Below are 16,722 nucleotides of genomic sequence, written 5' to 3'. Positions count from 1 at the left end.
TCACAAAATACATGGGAAAGCAGCCTGGCCAACCTCTGCCAGAGACACCAATTGTACTGTCTCTAGATGCACAAGTTCGTGGACAACACTGCTGGCCACCCGCACCTTGGCAGGCACCTTGCATGGGGTTCCAGAACAGTCCAGCAGCGGTCGAGTGAATTCCAGATTATACCTGTCCCGAGTGACCTCCAAGACCCACTGGTCTGAAGTAATTTTGGCCCATTCTTACAGATAGAGTGACAAACATCCTCCAACAGCAAGCTTGGAAGACTGGACAGAGACCCTATCACTGGGTGGAATTGGACTACTGCAGTCAATCTAGATGAGGAAGTCACCGCTCGCTTATCCCCTTGAAAGGGCTGATGCTTCTGTGGAAAGCACAGTCTCCGAAAGGAACCGGCCTTCCCAGGCCTGTAGCACCTAGACTCCAGATAATGGGCACGGGGCTGGGAGGCCCACAAAGTGGACCTAGACTTATCTTCAGGAAGCTGTTGACCCTTGCACTCTCCCAAGTCCTTATCTATCTTAGGCAGGTCTTTCCCAAAATGATGACCACCTCAAAAGGGAAGTGGCATTGTCGAATGGAGCTCAGTAAGCTACAGGTAGAACATGTGAAGTATTTGAGACTGCTCGTACAGCAACAATTTTTTGAATTTGGAAATAAATCAGGTAGAATGCTAGCTCATTACCTTCGACGGCGACAAAACCAATATACAATGACAAAGAGCAAGGGTCCTGGCAATGTTATTTATTACCGGGTTGAAGATATTAGGGCACAATTTGTCCAGTTCTATCACACACTACAGTAGAGCTGAGGGAACAGTAGATTCTGTGATACAGGAATACTTGAATGGGCTCGATTTACTTCAGCTGTCTAGTGGACAGCGTGATCAATTAGAGGCTCCTTTTCAATTGGATGAACTTATGATGGCTATAAAGGAACTTAAGGGAGAAAAGGCTCCAGGTTTGGATGGTTTCTCAGCAGAATTCTTCAAGATCTTTGCTGGTGAGGTGGGCCCTCTCTTGTTACAGGTTGGGAATGCTTGCTTTGGTGGTCAGTCATTGCCAGGTAGCATGCACAAAAGCTGAGATATCGGTGCTTTTGAAGCCTGGGTAGGATCCAGTGCTATGCGGATCTTCTCGCCCAATCTCCTTGCTGAATTTGGATATTAAAATTTTGGCTAAGGTTTTGGCAGAGCGCTTGGCCAAGGTACTTCCAAACCTGATCCATAAAGACCAGTCGGAGCTTTGTGGCACGCAGACAGGTGGCTGATAATATTCGATGCATGTTGAATGCTATGTGGGAGGCACAACAGAGGGGTGATCCGGTTGCTTTTTTAAGTACAGATGTTGAAAAAGCATTTGATATGGTCGAGTGGCACTATCTGTGGCAGCTATTACGGCATTATGGGGATGATTTTGGGGGATAGTTAATGCATTTGTATGAGGTACCAGTAGGGAGGATTAAAATTAATGGAGGCTATTCTTCTGCCTTTCCTACTGAGAGGGGCACAAGGCAGGGGTGCCCGCTTTCCCCTTTGTTATTTGTCCTGTTCATAGAACCTCTAGCGCAGCGAATTCATTTATTAAATGACATTAAAGGAGTTCAAGTGGGAGAGAAACAGCATAAATTAACATTGTTTGCTGATGATATCCTGATCTATGTGCGGACACCTAGATTTACTTTACCAGTGCTTTTAGATGAATTAAAATATTTTTGGTAAAATATCGGGCTTTAAGATAAATTATGATAAATCTGAATTACTGGGCATTTCTGTTACACAGCAGGAAAAGGATCATTTAACTGAGGCTTTCCCTTTTCAGGGCTAGATGCACTAATCAATCGTTAGAGCCCTTCCCTTACCGATTCCCTTAGCGAATCAGTAAGGAACGGGCTTGCATCAAGGAATAGGAATGCAAATGAGCTGCTCGTTGTAGGTCACTTGCATTCTCTATTCCATCATTAAACAGTCAGCCAATCGGCCGGTGGGGCATGCGCACTATAAAATCATCGGGGTTTAGGTGATTTTCCCATCTTCTTCATATTACTTTACTTAGTCTAACCATTATAGCAAATGGGTCATGCACTAGGTCTACTTCTGGACTTCACAGCTTCCTACATATTTCTTAAAAGAGAAGGACAGATGTTACCATCAACTCATGTAGAGCATCAAGGTAACGTGGAGGGGCATAATCAAACGGCGTCGGCGAAATCGATCGCCGGCGATCTATTTTGGCGGCGCTGCAACAGCTGGCCGGAACCGTATTATCGAAAAAGATGGCCGGCCAACTTTTGTTTCGATAATACGATTGGGGCCGGCCAAATGCCACAGATCGCCGGGTTTGAGATGGCCGACTTTGTTTTTCAGGGATAATGGAAACTGGAACCAGCCATCTCAAACCCGGCCAAATCCAAGGCATTTGGCCGTGGGAGGGGCCGGCATTCGTAGTGCACTGGTACTTCTGGATGTTTAGATCTTGCTGATCAGTTATGTTATGACTTACTTGTTCAGGAGTGCTGTATTTTGTGATACTGTTTTGAGAAATGTTCAAGAAAGACTTCATACAAATGAAAAAAGTCCCTGACGTGCACTTCCCTTAATAGCCGTCTTTCTCTCCGAAAGTGCACTTCTCTTAATGGCCGTCTTTCTCCCTGAACAGGGAAATCAAAAGTTTTTGCACACTGCTTTTTTTTGTAGTAACAGTGGGATTTGAACCAGCCACCTCTGCATTACAAGACCCGTAATGTAACCACTTGGCCACAGCTCCACTTACTTGGGTGTCCCTCCCCTTTGATTATACCCCTCCAGGTCTCTCTCAGCCACTCACAGACAGCTTAACACACTGTGATTGGCTGAGAGAGACCTGAAGGGGTATAATCAAAAGGGAGGGACAGCCAAGTAAGTGGAGCTGTGGCCAAGTGGTTACATCATGGCTCTTGTAATGCAGAGGTGGCTGGTTCAAATCCCACTGTTACTACTAAAAAAAACTGTGAGCAAAAACTGTTTTGATTTCCCTGTTTGGAGAGAAAGCCGGCCATTAAGAGAAGTGCACTTTCGGAGAAAAAGACGGCCATCAAGAGAAAGACGGCTATTAAGGGAAGTGCACGTCAGGGACGGCCATCAAGGGAAAATGAACGGCAGGGACTTTTTTAATTAGTATGAAGTCTTTCTTGAACATTTCTCAAAACAGTATCACAAAATACAGCACTCCAGAACAAGTAAGTCATAACATAACTGATCAGCAAGATCCTTTTTTTTTTTTTTTACGGCTGGCCGATTGGCTTCCCCTCCTAGGAAGGAAATGTTTTAAAGTTTTTTTTTTTGGGTGGGAGGGGGTTGGTGACCACTGGAGGAGTATGGGGAGGTCATCCCCGATTCCTTCCAGTGGTCATCTGGTCAGTTTGGGCATCTTTTTGAGACTTGGTTGTGAAAATAAATAGACCAAGTAAAACCGGCCAAATGCTCGTCATCGCCGGTTTTCTTTTTTCCATTATCAGCTGAAGCCGGCCATCTCGTAACCACGCCCACATCCCGCCTTCACTACCCTGCCGACACGCCCCCTTGAAGTTTAGCCGCTTCCGCGACGGAATGCCGGCGAGTGTGTCCAAAAATCGGCTTTCGATTATACCTATTTGGCCGGTTTTAGGAGATGGCCGGCCATCTCACGATCTGTGTCGGAAGATGGCCGGCTATCACTTTCGAAAATAAGCTGGATAGTAACATAGTAACATAGTAGATGACGGCAGAAAAAGACCTGCGCGGTCCATCCAGTCTGCCCACAAGATAAACTCACATGTGCTACTTTTTGTGTATACCTTACCTTGATTTGTACCTGTCCTTTTCTGCCCAGCACTATCCCCACCTCCCAACCACCAGCCCCGCCTCCCACCACCGGTTCTGGCACAGACCGTATAAGTCTGCCCAGCACTATCCCCGCCTCCAAACCATCAGTCCCGCCTCACACCATCGGCTCTGGCACAGACCGTATAAGTCTGCCCAGCACCATCTCCGTCTCCCGCCACCGGCTTTGCCACCCAATCTCGTCTAAGCTCCTTAGGATCCATTCCTTCTGAACAGAATTCCTTTATGTTTATCCCACGCATGTTTGAATTCCGTTACCGTTTTCGTTTCCACCACCTCCCGCGGGAGGGCATTCCAAGCATCCACTACTCTCTCCGTGAAAAAATACTTCCTGACATTTTTCTTGAGTCTGCCCCCCTTAAATCTCATTTCATGTCCTCTCGTTCTACTGCCTTCACATCTCCGGAAAAGGTTCGTTTGCAGATTAATACCTTTCAAATATTTGAACGTCTGTATCATATCACCCCTGCTTCTCCTTTCCTCCAGAGTGTACATGTTCAGGTCCGCAAGTCTCTCCTCATACGTCTTGTAACGCAAATCCCATACCATTCTCGTAGCTTTTCTTTGCACCGCTTCAATTCTTTTTACATCCTTAACAAGATACGGCCTCCAGAATTGAACACAACACTCCAGGTGGGGCCTCACCAACGACTTATACAGGGGCATCAACACCCCCTTTCTTCTGCTGGTCACACCTCTCTCTATACAGCCTAACAACCTTCTAGCTAGGGCCACCGCCTTGTCACACTGTTTCGTAGCCTTCAAATCCTCAGGTATTTCAGGAGACCAAGAATATGTATTTTCAGTTCTCCTTATACTTGCCTAGCAAAAAGGGATGACCTTAACAATCCTTTCACCAAAACCTCAGAAGGATAGGTCTTCTTGTAGAGAACACATCCTCCAGTTTTCACAGACTCCAAAGGGAAAACAGTCTTCAGACTCCTATAGACACAAAACCCTCAGAGCACCAGGAATCCTCTGATTCAAAGTTCTTTAAATACTGAGACGCTAAGTTATATCAAAATGGCATCAGCCCAGATAGTGATGGAGTCAATGGGTCCCAATCTCAAATCAATCCATCCTTCAACTGAGGTCAAGAAAGACAGTCTCGGTCTCCTAAGCTTGCATTACTGCCTTAAAAAATAAGGTGACCACATTAGAAAAAATTGGGAGCAGAATTACTGTTAGCAACAGAACACTCTGCACAGAAAAGATGAGCTAAGGAGGTGCTCAACACTATCATCAAAGGAAAAGGGACTCTGCACTCTAAGCTTACCAATAACATATAGAGCATTGGTTAAAGTTTCCTTTCCAACCCTACGCTGTATAGAGTGGATGACAACAGGGTAGGTATCACAGCAGCCATACAAAGGACAACCTAAAAGTATAAATATGGGTTGGGAACCAGCACAGAAGTTCAAATTAACCTCCAGGTGCATCTGCATCTGATCAAATGGAACCTTTTACACATCTGTGCTCTTAGAGCCGTATGTCAGTGCACCACCAAAATACCTTGAGTCCTTTACTTAGACTTCAATTTGAATATCAGGTCTTGGGCTCAACATTCAGGCCTATCTTCAAAAAAAGGCACTGAAAAGCTAAAACTTCTTTATTGAGGTCTTGTCACAAGTAGGACCATGGTCTCTTTCCTGGGCCATGTGCCAAGCCTCTGAGGCCAGAGTTTTAGAACTGGAATATTCACTAGCAAGAAAGGTATAGAATCTGGCCTTGAGATCAAAACAATTTGGGTACCAGCCTGAAGTAGTGATGGACATCTTCCAGATGCATTTGGGACAGAATTTGACGCTCCTAGATTGCTTCTCTGACATGCTGAGAAAAACAAAAGAAAAAAATGAACAAAGGCTGCCCGATACCCATTTTCCTGCTGAGAAATCGAGAAATGAGCAGGGATGGTTCAGAAGAACATCTAAAGAAAACTCTCGCAGGCCTGAAAACTTCACTAGGGAGCTAAGAAGATAAAATAACTCATGACTGAGGCCAGAAGGAAAAGCTTGAATGTTGGATTGAAACCACTGAGCTTTGCTAGTATAAAAATGTGAAAAACAGAACTTGCAGGCCACCAAAGCATGGAAGCCCCATATGATAGAATAAAGAGTTCTAATCTTTTTCCGGAAAGCTCTGCAATTTAATTCCTCTTGTTACCAAGAGTCACAGTGACCCTGTTTGTCTTCAATGACCTTGAATCATTGTGGTAATTAGTTTTGCACTAATTTTTGCAATAGTCATGCATATTAAAAGAAAATGAAAACGAAATCAGTCTGCCTACTTAACTATTAACTTTCAGCTTTTGGAAAATTGACAAAATTCATTATTCATCCATCTCTTTAACCCATCCTCTTCAACGAAAGACCCGCACTGTCAATTTTCTCTAGAATTTCCACTATCATCAAAACAGCTAAGCAGAAAATCTAAACAGCATGAAGGACAATATGATTAATAATGTATTCATAATCAAAATATTTCTTTCAACTTTATTCTATGAGGGAGTTCATGTGAAGTTTACTGGCAGGGATGAGCTTAGTCTTGGAATTTAAAGTGGTCAATATCTTTGCAATTATTACTTTCATTAGAGAATAATTTTTTTTCATCATGTTTGTTTTATTTCTCCATGTCTAAATTTTGTACTGAAATATAAAAACATTAATACACATATATTTGAGAACTTCTCTGGGAAAACATGACTAAAGTGAAGGATTCAAAATATTGAGAATGGCCAATTTTCATGGCTACGACGTAAGTCCAAAAGCTTGACCTTCTGCAGCTTTATTTTTTCACATAAGATGGGGTTTCGGTTGTTATATTACAAGCTGTTTGCTCTCATAGAATTCATTAAAATCGCATTTTTTTTTCTTTCTGATGACTTTAATCATGTTTTCCCAGAGACGGTCACATTTGTGTGGTGTGAAAACTATAGTATTTTCCTTGATTTAAAATGTGATAAAACACATTTTTCTTCCTCAATTCCTCTATTAGAACTTGACAGCAGATAAAGACCAACTGGTCCACTCAGTCTGCCAATTATTCTTTTACATCTATGGTTTTTTTTTTTAATTATTAAACTACTTTCTTTAATTCATTAATCCATCTTTTAGTTCTGTCTCCTTCTTTTAACCTATTTAATATAATATTTTACTGTCTTATTTCTGTTGCCATGGAATATCTTTAGTTTTCTGTACTTCACTCATTAGCTGCATTCTCTCCTAAGGTCTTTCAGCTCACAAATCTTGTCAGTCAGTGTCTCTGATTAGGAAATTTCTACATGATATGAATACCATCTCTACTTCACTGATTCATATCATCTCTTACTTCCCTTACCCCATACCCAACTCCACCCCTGGCTCTTTAACTTTCCTCCTCTCTTTATATTTAATTTCTCCCATGGCTCTCCTAAAGAAGCTCCCTTCCACCTCTTAGGAAGGCATTAGCCCGCTGCAGCAGACTTAGAAAGCTGGGACATATAAGCCCCTGAAACAGTATCCCCTTCTAGGCCCTATGTAGCCTCTGATGGTGGATAGCAGATTCAACAATGGGGCATATTCCCTTCTAATAATGTTTTCTGCTGATGAGAAGACACTGCCCTGAAATGAGGCTTTTGTGGCAGTATCTTCATTGAGATAACAAAAGGCACCAACCATAGAAAAGGGATATAATTACTGATACAATGCCTAGATGACTCAATTTTATTTTTTTTTTGTTACATTTGTACCCCGCGCTTTCCCACTCATGGCAGACTCAATGCGGCTTACATGGGGCAATGGAGGGTTAAGTGACTTGCCCAGAGTCACAAGGAGCTGCCTGTGCCTGAAGTGGGAATCAAACTCAGTTCCTCAGTTCCCCAGGACCAAAGTCCACCACCCTAACCACTAGGCCACTCCTCCAGCCAATGCAATTCTGGTTAAATCGCTGTGGAACAAAATTTTGCAAGTGCAATGTTGAAGTTTCCCAATCAAAGACACTGACTGATAAGATTTGTGAGCTGAAAGACCGTAGGAGAGGATGCAGCTACAGTATCAACAGGAAAGACCCAAAAACTCACAGAAGGTGACACTGGAACTCCATCTTTTGTATAGCAGAACATACTAACTAATTATGCTGCTCAATGTAATAAGTAAATCTCCCATGTTTAATTCCAGTTAGGCTTTCTTGGAAAATGCATGGATTAGAAGAATAGAAGTATAAAGTAGGGCTGTAACAAACATTCGTTTGTTCAGAAGAGCATACACCACCGACCCAACATAAAAATACCTGGATACCTGCGACACAATGTAACCAAAGACCGATATGGACATTACCTGACTCTTCCTCTCCCTCTCTAAGTTCCCCCCAATTGTACCTACCATACAGGTACCTCATTCTACCACAAGATCACCTTGTATTGTTCATACCTTGTATTTGTTTCAGACCGGAATCGGCTAACGCCGTTAACGGTACTATGTAAGCCACATTGAGCCTGCAAATAGGTGGGAAAATGTGGGATACAAATGTAACAAATAAAATAAATAAATTCAATTCGGCCCCAAATAATGCCCCGAATACATTATTCGTATTTGGCAAAATAGTGATTTAAATTTGAATACGAAAATCCAGGGCTCTACTGTGCTAAATCCTCCTGAAATAAAACACTTGGGCCCCTGTTTATTAAGCCGCGCTAGCTTTTTTTTTTTAGTGCACGCTAAAAATTAGCAGATGCTATAATGCTAGAGACACCCATAGGAATATATGGGTGTCTCTAGCGTTAGTGAGCTAAAAACACTAGCGTGCCTTAATAAACAGGGCCCTTGCTCTCTGATTTCACATTGCAGACCTCAGCAGAAAAAAAAAAAAAGAGAGAAAATTTGGCCTTCCACAGAAGAAACGTGTTTATACATGTTTAACCCACAATATATCCATTCCTGCATGCAAGAACAACAAACAGTAATAAAACTTCTCCCTACCTACAGTATTGCCACCGACAACAGTTCCATTTTCCTCTTGCGCCACAAGTGCCTTCAAAATAACCTGAGTTGCCCCTAATCTTGGGAGGGTGACATGTGTTAGTGATGGCAAGTTATTTTTCTTGGCAAATGACTGGCTAGTTTCTCTTCTTTTCCTGAGAAAGCCACCTTCTGGAAACAACACAATCCACTTTCGATCTCGGGGTCTATAGTATTTGTCTAGATGGTCCTTGAGAAGTATAAGCTGTTGGTCCCGATGAGCTCTGCCCTGGAAGGAAAACAAAAATTACTACAACTGTAATTTTCTTTTAAATGAGATGTTCCTAAGACCCGACAACCACAGGACGTGTCACAAAATAAGTAATTCAAAATCAACAGCAAAAAAAAAAATGCAATTTAACAATCCAAGATGACCTGGTTTCATTAAAGGATTTGTGCTGTAGTGTAATACAATGGTTTCATTAAAAACGATTTGCTTTCGAACACAACCTGCATATTGGCTTTTCTACAGTTTTTTCTTCATTAACCATTCCCGATAAACCTCCATCCAACACTCATTTGAAATCTTGACAACTCAGATTCCCAGTTTGCCATGATGACCCAGTTAGCCTCAAGAGAGAAGAAATGGCCTGAAGGAAAGAACCCCTGGTACAATAGAGTATTCTTACACATGGAGCTCTTCAGGCCCTGTAACAGGGTGTACTTAAGTACATAAGTAATGCCACACTGGGAAAACACCAAGGGTCCATCGAGCCCAGCATCCTGTCCACGACAGCGGCCAATCCAGGCTAAGGGCACCTGGCAAGCTTCCCAAACGTACAAACATTTTATACATGTTATTCCTGGAATTGTGGATTTTTTCCAAGTCCATTTAGTAGTGGTTTATGGACTTGTCCTTTAGGAAACCGTCTAACCACTTTTTAAACTCTGCCAAGCTAACCGCCTTCACCACGTTCTCCGGCAATGAATTCCAGAGTTTAATTATGCGTTGGGTGAAGAAAATTTTTCTCCGATTTGTTTTAAATTTACTACACTGTAGTTTCATCGCATGCCCCCTAGTCCTAGTATTTTTGGAAAGCGTGAACAGACGCTTCACATCCACCTGTTCCACTCCACTCATTATTTTATATATATACCTCTATCATGTCTCCCCTCAGCCGTCTCTTCTCCAAGCTTAGTGGTACTGGGCACAACACCTTTTCCATTGCTTGCTAAGACTGACCGATGGTTGCAAAGTATTAAAGAGCTCATGCTCTGCATACCAGAAATACACACAGCATCCCCCTATAGGGGCAGAGGGGTCAACAGGCACATGATGCAGCCAGCAGACAATAGCTCAACCTCTGCAAAGTGTGGAAGACACAGGCTACAGAGGCTGATGTTATGCAGAGACAGGCACCGATTAAAAGGGACTTAATGTTTGCAATGGAGAGTAAAAGTTCAAGTTTGAAGGACAATTGGGGGATTGCTATACAACAGTAAGCTGGGAGGAGGGTTAAAGAATTTTGTTTGGGAGTTACATGCAGGGAAGAATAACACTCTTGGTGGGGATGAACTTCTCCAGAAGAGGGCCACCAAAGTATAGTGACCAATAACAGTGGCCTGGCGGTTAGCTTAGCAGAGTTTAAAAAGGGGTTGGACGGATTCCTAAAGGACAAGTCCATAAACCGCTACTAAACGGACTTGGAAAAATCCAAAATTCCAGGAATAACATGTATAGAATGTTTGTACGTTTGGGAAGCTTGCCAGGTGCCCTTGGCCTGGATTGGCCGCTGTCGTGGAGAGGATGCTGGGCTCGATGGACCCTTGGTCTTTTCCCAGTGTGGCATTACTTATGTACTTATGTACTTATGGCTGGGAGAGAAGGGGTAGCGGAGGCAGGGAAACCTGGATCATCCATGATGGGGGAGTGAGAGTAGAATGCATGTATGGCAGAAAAATGAGTGCAGCCAGAGTGAAAGGGATGAAAACTGAATCCTAGAACATAGCCATGAAGAGGCATCTAGTCATTAAGGACCTCAGGAGATTAAACTTTGATGTAGTAATGCTTCACAGAGGCATGGTGTAGTGTGGGGTGTGAGAGACAGGTAGAAGGAAAGCAAGGTGTTTTAAGTTCTTGGGGCTGTAGAGTGGGGAGTCACTATAAGTATGTTTAGCTGGATGTTGCATCTCTCTATGTACAGTGGCCTAATGCTCCTGGGGAAGAAAAAATTACCTGTATATAATGTAAACCACTTTGATTGTAATCACAGAAAGGCAGTATATCAAATCCCATCCCCTTTACCTTGTTTGTTGTTGCACAGGAAAGAGACAATCAAACCAAGCAGCCAGCCTGGCAGATGGAAGTACATAGATAAAGCGGGTGAGAACCGGTTTCAGGAGCAGCTCTTTGGGACAGGGATCAGTGCACTGAGCAGGATGAAACAGCACATTGAAAACGCAGGTGAAAATTGGGTTGAGGCGCAGCTCTTGGGGACAGGGATCAGTGAAGTGAGCTGGTTTTGTTACTCCATTTTAAAGGTAAGAGAAATAAAACAGATGCCGTTTCTTTTTTCTTTCTTTTACTGGCATTGAAGGCCAGACCCTTCCGGCTCTGCCCAAGCCTTTCACTTCACTGTCTTTATAAGGGCCACTAGATCCAGAATTTGCTGTGCGCTTCTTAGGTTAACACTGTTAGAGCAAAATAAAGCATTGCTCTGGAACTATTTTCATTTAAAAAAAGAATTTTGCGTATCTGTAACTTTTCCCAGCTATATTATTACATTTTGTTTGTTTATATTTTCATTCACGTGACCTTTCCTAGCGGGGGGGGGGGGGGGGGTTCTCTATCAGTTTCTTCTGAATGGGCCCTCTAAAAGGGGGATTAGGGAGGACTAGATGTACACACTGGGAGGCTCTGCTCTCTACAAACAACTGTCTGCAGCAAAAAGGAAGGGAGAGTATTTGAAGGGGGTTAGAGATGATCTCATACAGCATAATGTAAAATAGTGTGATTGTGAAAACAGAGTACTCGCTTGTAAAATCATTAGTTTTGCTTTAAAGCCTAGCTGAGAGGAGAATCACTTGTAAAACCATTAGTTTTGTTTTAAAAGCCTAAAATATAGTTTCTGGGGTTGAGCCTTTTTTTGCAGCGCCTATGGTTTCTTGTGAAAAAGCTTAAAACAGCTTTGCATCTGTTGATTTTTTCTGAAAAAAGGAAGGTGAACGGCCTTCTGCCTGATGCCACATACTGTGGAAAAACAGAGGACTGAAGGAGATCACGTGGTGCAATGCAGGAGTGAAGAAGTGTCCTGCCAGTCCCACTCATCTAACGAATTTAACCAGCTATAACGCGGACTAATTGGCTTACCTGCTCCTGTAGTGGATAAGAGAAAGATCGAACGCTGTACGGCTGGAAGATCTGACAGAGTAAACCAGAATGGCGGCGAAAATACAGCGCAAAGAGAAGGACAAGAGTAAAACGGCTGCGGAGCCTAAGATGGCCGCGGGACAACAATCCCCAAGTTCAAGCGTGTGTTCAATGTGGACAGCGGAAATCATGGCCAAAGTTACTGCAGCAGTGGAAGCACCCCTCGATAAAAAGCTGCAAGCAATTTTCGATCGTGCGGATGCGGCACACGAGCGGCTGGATGGCTTCCACCTCAACCTAGATCAAATGCAGCAGCGCATTAGTGATGTTGAAGACTGCCTGACAGAATCTGAACAGCCAACGGGGGCCTTGTTGAAACGGATCATGGACTTAGAAAACAAGATTGATGATCTAGAAAATAGATCAAGAAGGAATAATCTGCGGCTAATTGGGATAACAGAACAAATTAAAGAAGCAGAGCTGGGCACGTTTTTGGAGAATTGGATCCTGAAAACCTTACGCCTCGACAACTTACCGGGCCCGCTGAGGATTGAAAGAGCGCATCGGCTGGGCTCGAAGAGAGCGGGAAACGCACGGCCTCGTGCGGTGATCCTAAAAATTCTGCATTATGGGCACAAGCAAGCAATCTTGCAGGCGATACGCTCTGGAGGAGAATTGAACTACGAAGGGCAGAAAATCCTTTGTTTTCCAAGACTATTCAGCGCGCGTGGCAGCCGCCAGAAAGGAATTTTCGCCCATTTGTGCGGAGTTACACCGGAGAAAAATCAGATTTACCCTGATATATCCTGCGAAGCTGAAAATTCATCATGGCGGAACAGAGAAACTCTTTGCGGAGGTGAACAAAGCCTAGGAGTTTATTAATAGTTTGCAGCAAGAAGGCACGGCATGAGTTGCAGGAACATTGGGAATCAGACCAGTACAAGGAGCCGTCGAGGGATACTGTTCACCCCAGAACGACGGGGAGCCCAGAGAAGATGCAAGATTAAGTGACTGTGGGTATAGAATTAAGACTGTGCTTGTTGAACAGGGGAATAAGTTAGAGCAATTGAAGTTTCAGGTTTGTTTGGGGGGATATGTTTGAATGGACGATGGATGGCTAATTGAAAAAGAGGGATCGGGAAACAGTTATGTTTGTGGTTAATTATATGTACGCGTTAGGCTGATGGGAATGTATTAATGGGGGACGGAGAGCATCTATACGTGATGAGTTCTCATAAAGAACTTACAGAACGGGAGGGGGGGTTGGGGAGGAGAGGGGGAGGAGGGTGGGAGCTAGGGGAGAATTGGGGCGGCAGAGATGGGAGAGAAGGGGAAAGAATAAGGGGTTTGGGATACCATAGGAGTAAACGAGGAAAGCTCTTGAAAATGACTAGAAGGTTTGGTGAGTTGCGGATGAAGACCAGGGAGAGGGGTAAGCTGGGATACCTCTCTCCCTTATCAATGAATGACCGGGTAAAAATGATATACAATGGAATGACTGAGGGGGAGTGATGGTAAAGATCATTTCATGGAATGTGGGGGGGATAAATTCTCCCATTAAACGCTCTAAGATATTGCAGACATTGAACAGACATAAGGCACACATAGCCATGCTGCAGGAAACACATTTAACTGCATTAGAACACAGCAAACTATGTCGCTGGTGGGTTGGGGAAGTGGTGGATAGCCCAGCACTCAATAGAAAAGCAGGGGTGGCTATATTGATCCGTAAGGGGGTGCAATGTGTACTGAATCGTAAGATTATAGACCCACGGGGCCGTTATATTATACAACATGTTACACTTGGGACTAAGCCGCTTCTGCTGGTTAACATATATGCCCCAAATCAGTACGAAAAAAAGTTTTTCCAGAATATTGTTCGACGGATACATAAATTTGAGCAAACCCCAGTGATAGTAGGAGGAGATTTCAATATGGTTTTTGATCCATGGGTTGACAGCATCGGCCCCTCGAGGCTCAGACAGGTGAATTACTCTAAGGGAGTGCCATGGGTGTGCACAGCTTTGGATCTGTTGGATTCATGGCGCCGGTTACATCCAAGGGAACGAGACTTTACACACCTTTCCAGGGCGCATGGGACGCAGTCCCGTATAGATTATTTGTTACTGTCTCACTACATTACCACTGTACTGACACATGCGGAGATAGGCCCCACACAAGTGTCTGATCATGCTATGATATGGATTACGTTGAGATGGGATAGTGATTTGAGAAGCCCGTTTCAATGGAAATTCCCGAGAGCGTTATATTATGATGCAATGTTTCATGCTTTTCTAAAAGACAAATGGAACGAATATGCAGAGCTCAATGGGGAAAGCTATCAGTCGAATCCAATACTTTTTTGGGAAGCAGCTAAAGCTGTGCTGAGGAGACACATTATTTCATACTCAGCACATAAGAAAAAAGTAAGAGGCTGAGATGATTCGACTGGAGACTAGAGTGAGGAGCCTTCGACAGAGCTATGGTAAGACACGCTCTATTGCCCAAAAAAAAACTATATAGAGGCGCAGGTGGAATTAAATCAATTAATCCATTCTCGTGCACAACACTCTTTGGTATATTATAGATATCACATGTACAAGCATGCTAACAAACAGGGGAAACTATTGGCGAGATTAGTCCATCAGGTAGGGGGTAGGAGATGGGTGACGCAGATTCAAGATGCACAAGGCGTGAAACATCATAGGAACGAGGATATTGTGAGGGTCTTTGAAGCTTTCTATGCCAAGCTGTATTCCCCACCAGAAGATGAAGGTTTAGAGCCGTTGGCATATTTACAAGGGAAAGACCTCCCACAACTTACAGATAGGCAGCAGACCGTACTGGAAGCGGAAATTTCTGAGGATGAGGTTAGATGGAATATACAAAGCAGCCCATTGAACAAAACACCGGGAGTGGATGGTTTTTCAGCAGAGCTGTATAAACTCCTGGGAGAAGATATCGCACCGTGCATGGCAAGGGTACTAAATGCACATGTGCTCAAGGGAGAATTACCAGGCTCGCTGAGAGCAGCGCAGATAATAGTGCTCTTAAAGCCAGGAAAAGACCCGGATAGAGCAGAATCATATAGGCCCATATCTTTAATATCCTTTGAGGCCAAATTGTTGGCCAAGATAATGGCCAATAGGTTGGCTAGATTTCTCCCTTGCTTGGTCTCAGACCCACAGGTGGGATTTGTTAGGGGACGATCAGTGGCGAAGAATATGAGAAAGATCCTACTGGCGCTGGAACAAGTTAAACAGACGAAGACTCCCTCGCTTCTTGTTAGCTTTGACGCACATAAAGCTTTTGATAGAGTGCGATGGGATTTTATGTTTGCGGCGCTGGAAGCCTATGGAATTAGGGGCTTTTTTATGGAGGCTATAAAAGCAATATATAATCATCCGGTGGCGGAAGTGTTAGTAAATGGGGTGACTTCCAGACAATTTGACATTGCTAGAGGTACTAGACAAGGGTGTCCGCTTTCACCCCTTTTATTTGTGCTGGTGCTGGATCCCTTGATAAGGGACATTATGCATACAACTGACGTGAAGGGAGTGCCTCTAGGAACTGAACAATTTAAAATATCTGCTTTTGCGGATGATCTTTTGGTAATCCTTCAGAACCCAAGGGAGTCATTAGCGAATATTTTGGAACTATTTAGAGAGTTAGGTGGTTTTTCAGGATTTTGCCTTAACCTAGACAAGACAGAGGTACAAACATTATATATGCCGGAAGCGGAATGGGGTAACTTGAATTGTCCATTCAGAAGAACTGATCATTCGTTCACATACTTGGGTATACAACTATCGGGAGATCCAGCACAATTATATAGGTTAAATATGGCCCATTTATTTGGGTATACAAGGAGATTGCTGGGAAGGTGGTCCAATTTGCCAATTTCCTTGTCGGGGAGGATCTCCTTGTATAACATGATACTTTTTCCAAAGTGGCTATATTATTTCCAGGTTCTGTCACTCTACTTTACTAAAAGAGATTGGAAGAACATGATGGGCATGCTTTCCAAATTTTTTTGGAACAAGAAGCGGCCACAAAGTGGCAGAACCTGATGGACCCGTGGTACAGGGGGGTTTTGGAGTCTTAGACCTGTATCGATACAATAAAGCGTGTTTGTTGAGACATATAGGAGACTGGATGAGGGATACTTCGCATTATACCCCGAGGGGGGTGGAAGAGGATTGGGTACGCCCTTTGAAGCTACAGTATGTGTTACAGGCGCATCACGGTGCCTTGCCAGTGCACGTAAGGAATAATATAGTGATCCGTCCTCTTCGGATGGTATGGAAAGAATTGGGTCGGGATTGGCACTTTGATGAACATTATAGTAGGCTATTGCCTATTATAGGGAATGGAGACTTTTTGTCAGGTATAGAACGTTCCTAATTTAAAAGATGGCGTCAAAAAGGGATTGTCCTGCTTCATGACATAGTAGACTCAGATGGAACTATTCGGAAGTTGGACAATTTAGGGTTAGGAGAATTAATGTGGATGGATAAATTTGCGTATCAGCAGATCTCCCACTATATTGCGAGTC

General features: G+C 43.5%; 1 protein-coding gene across 2 annotated transcripts in view; it reads right to left on the bottom strand.

Annotated features, from left to right (window-relative positions):
• Nucleotides 1-16,722, bottom strand: part of LPGAT1 (lysophosphatidylglycerol acyltransferase 1) — a 210,943-nt gene that overhangs the window by 94,549 nt on the left and 99,672 nt on the right. For both annotated transcript variants that reach the window (XM_030196071.1, XM_030196072.1), the window contains exon 5: nucleotides 8,819-9,086. In XM_030196071.1, coding sequence (XP_030051931.1) covers nucleotides 8,819-9,086 — 268 coding nt within the window. The remainder of the gene's footprint in view (nucleotides 1-8,818; nucleotides 9,087-16,722) is intronic.

This window comes from Microcaecilia unicolor, chromosome 3 (assembly GCF_901765095.1).
Source record: "Microcaecilia unicolor chromosome 3, aMicUni1.1, whole genome shotgun sequence".
Classification (NCBI taxonomy): Eukaryota; Metazoa; Chordata; class Amphibia; order Gymnophiona; family Siphonopidae; genus Microcaecilia; species Microcaecilia unicolor.
Note: the sequence above shows the minus strand (reverse complement) of the source record. Positions and strands in the feature narration are given on the sequence as shown.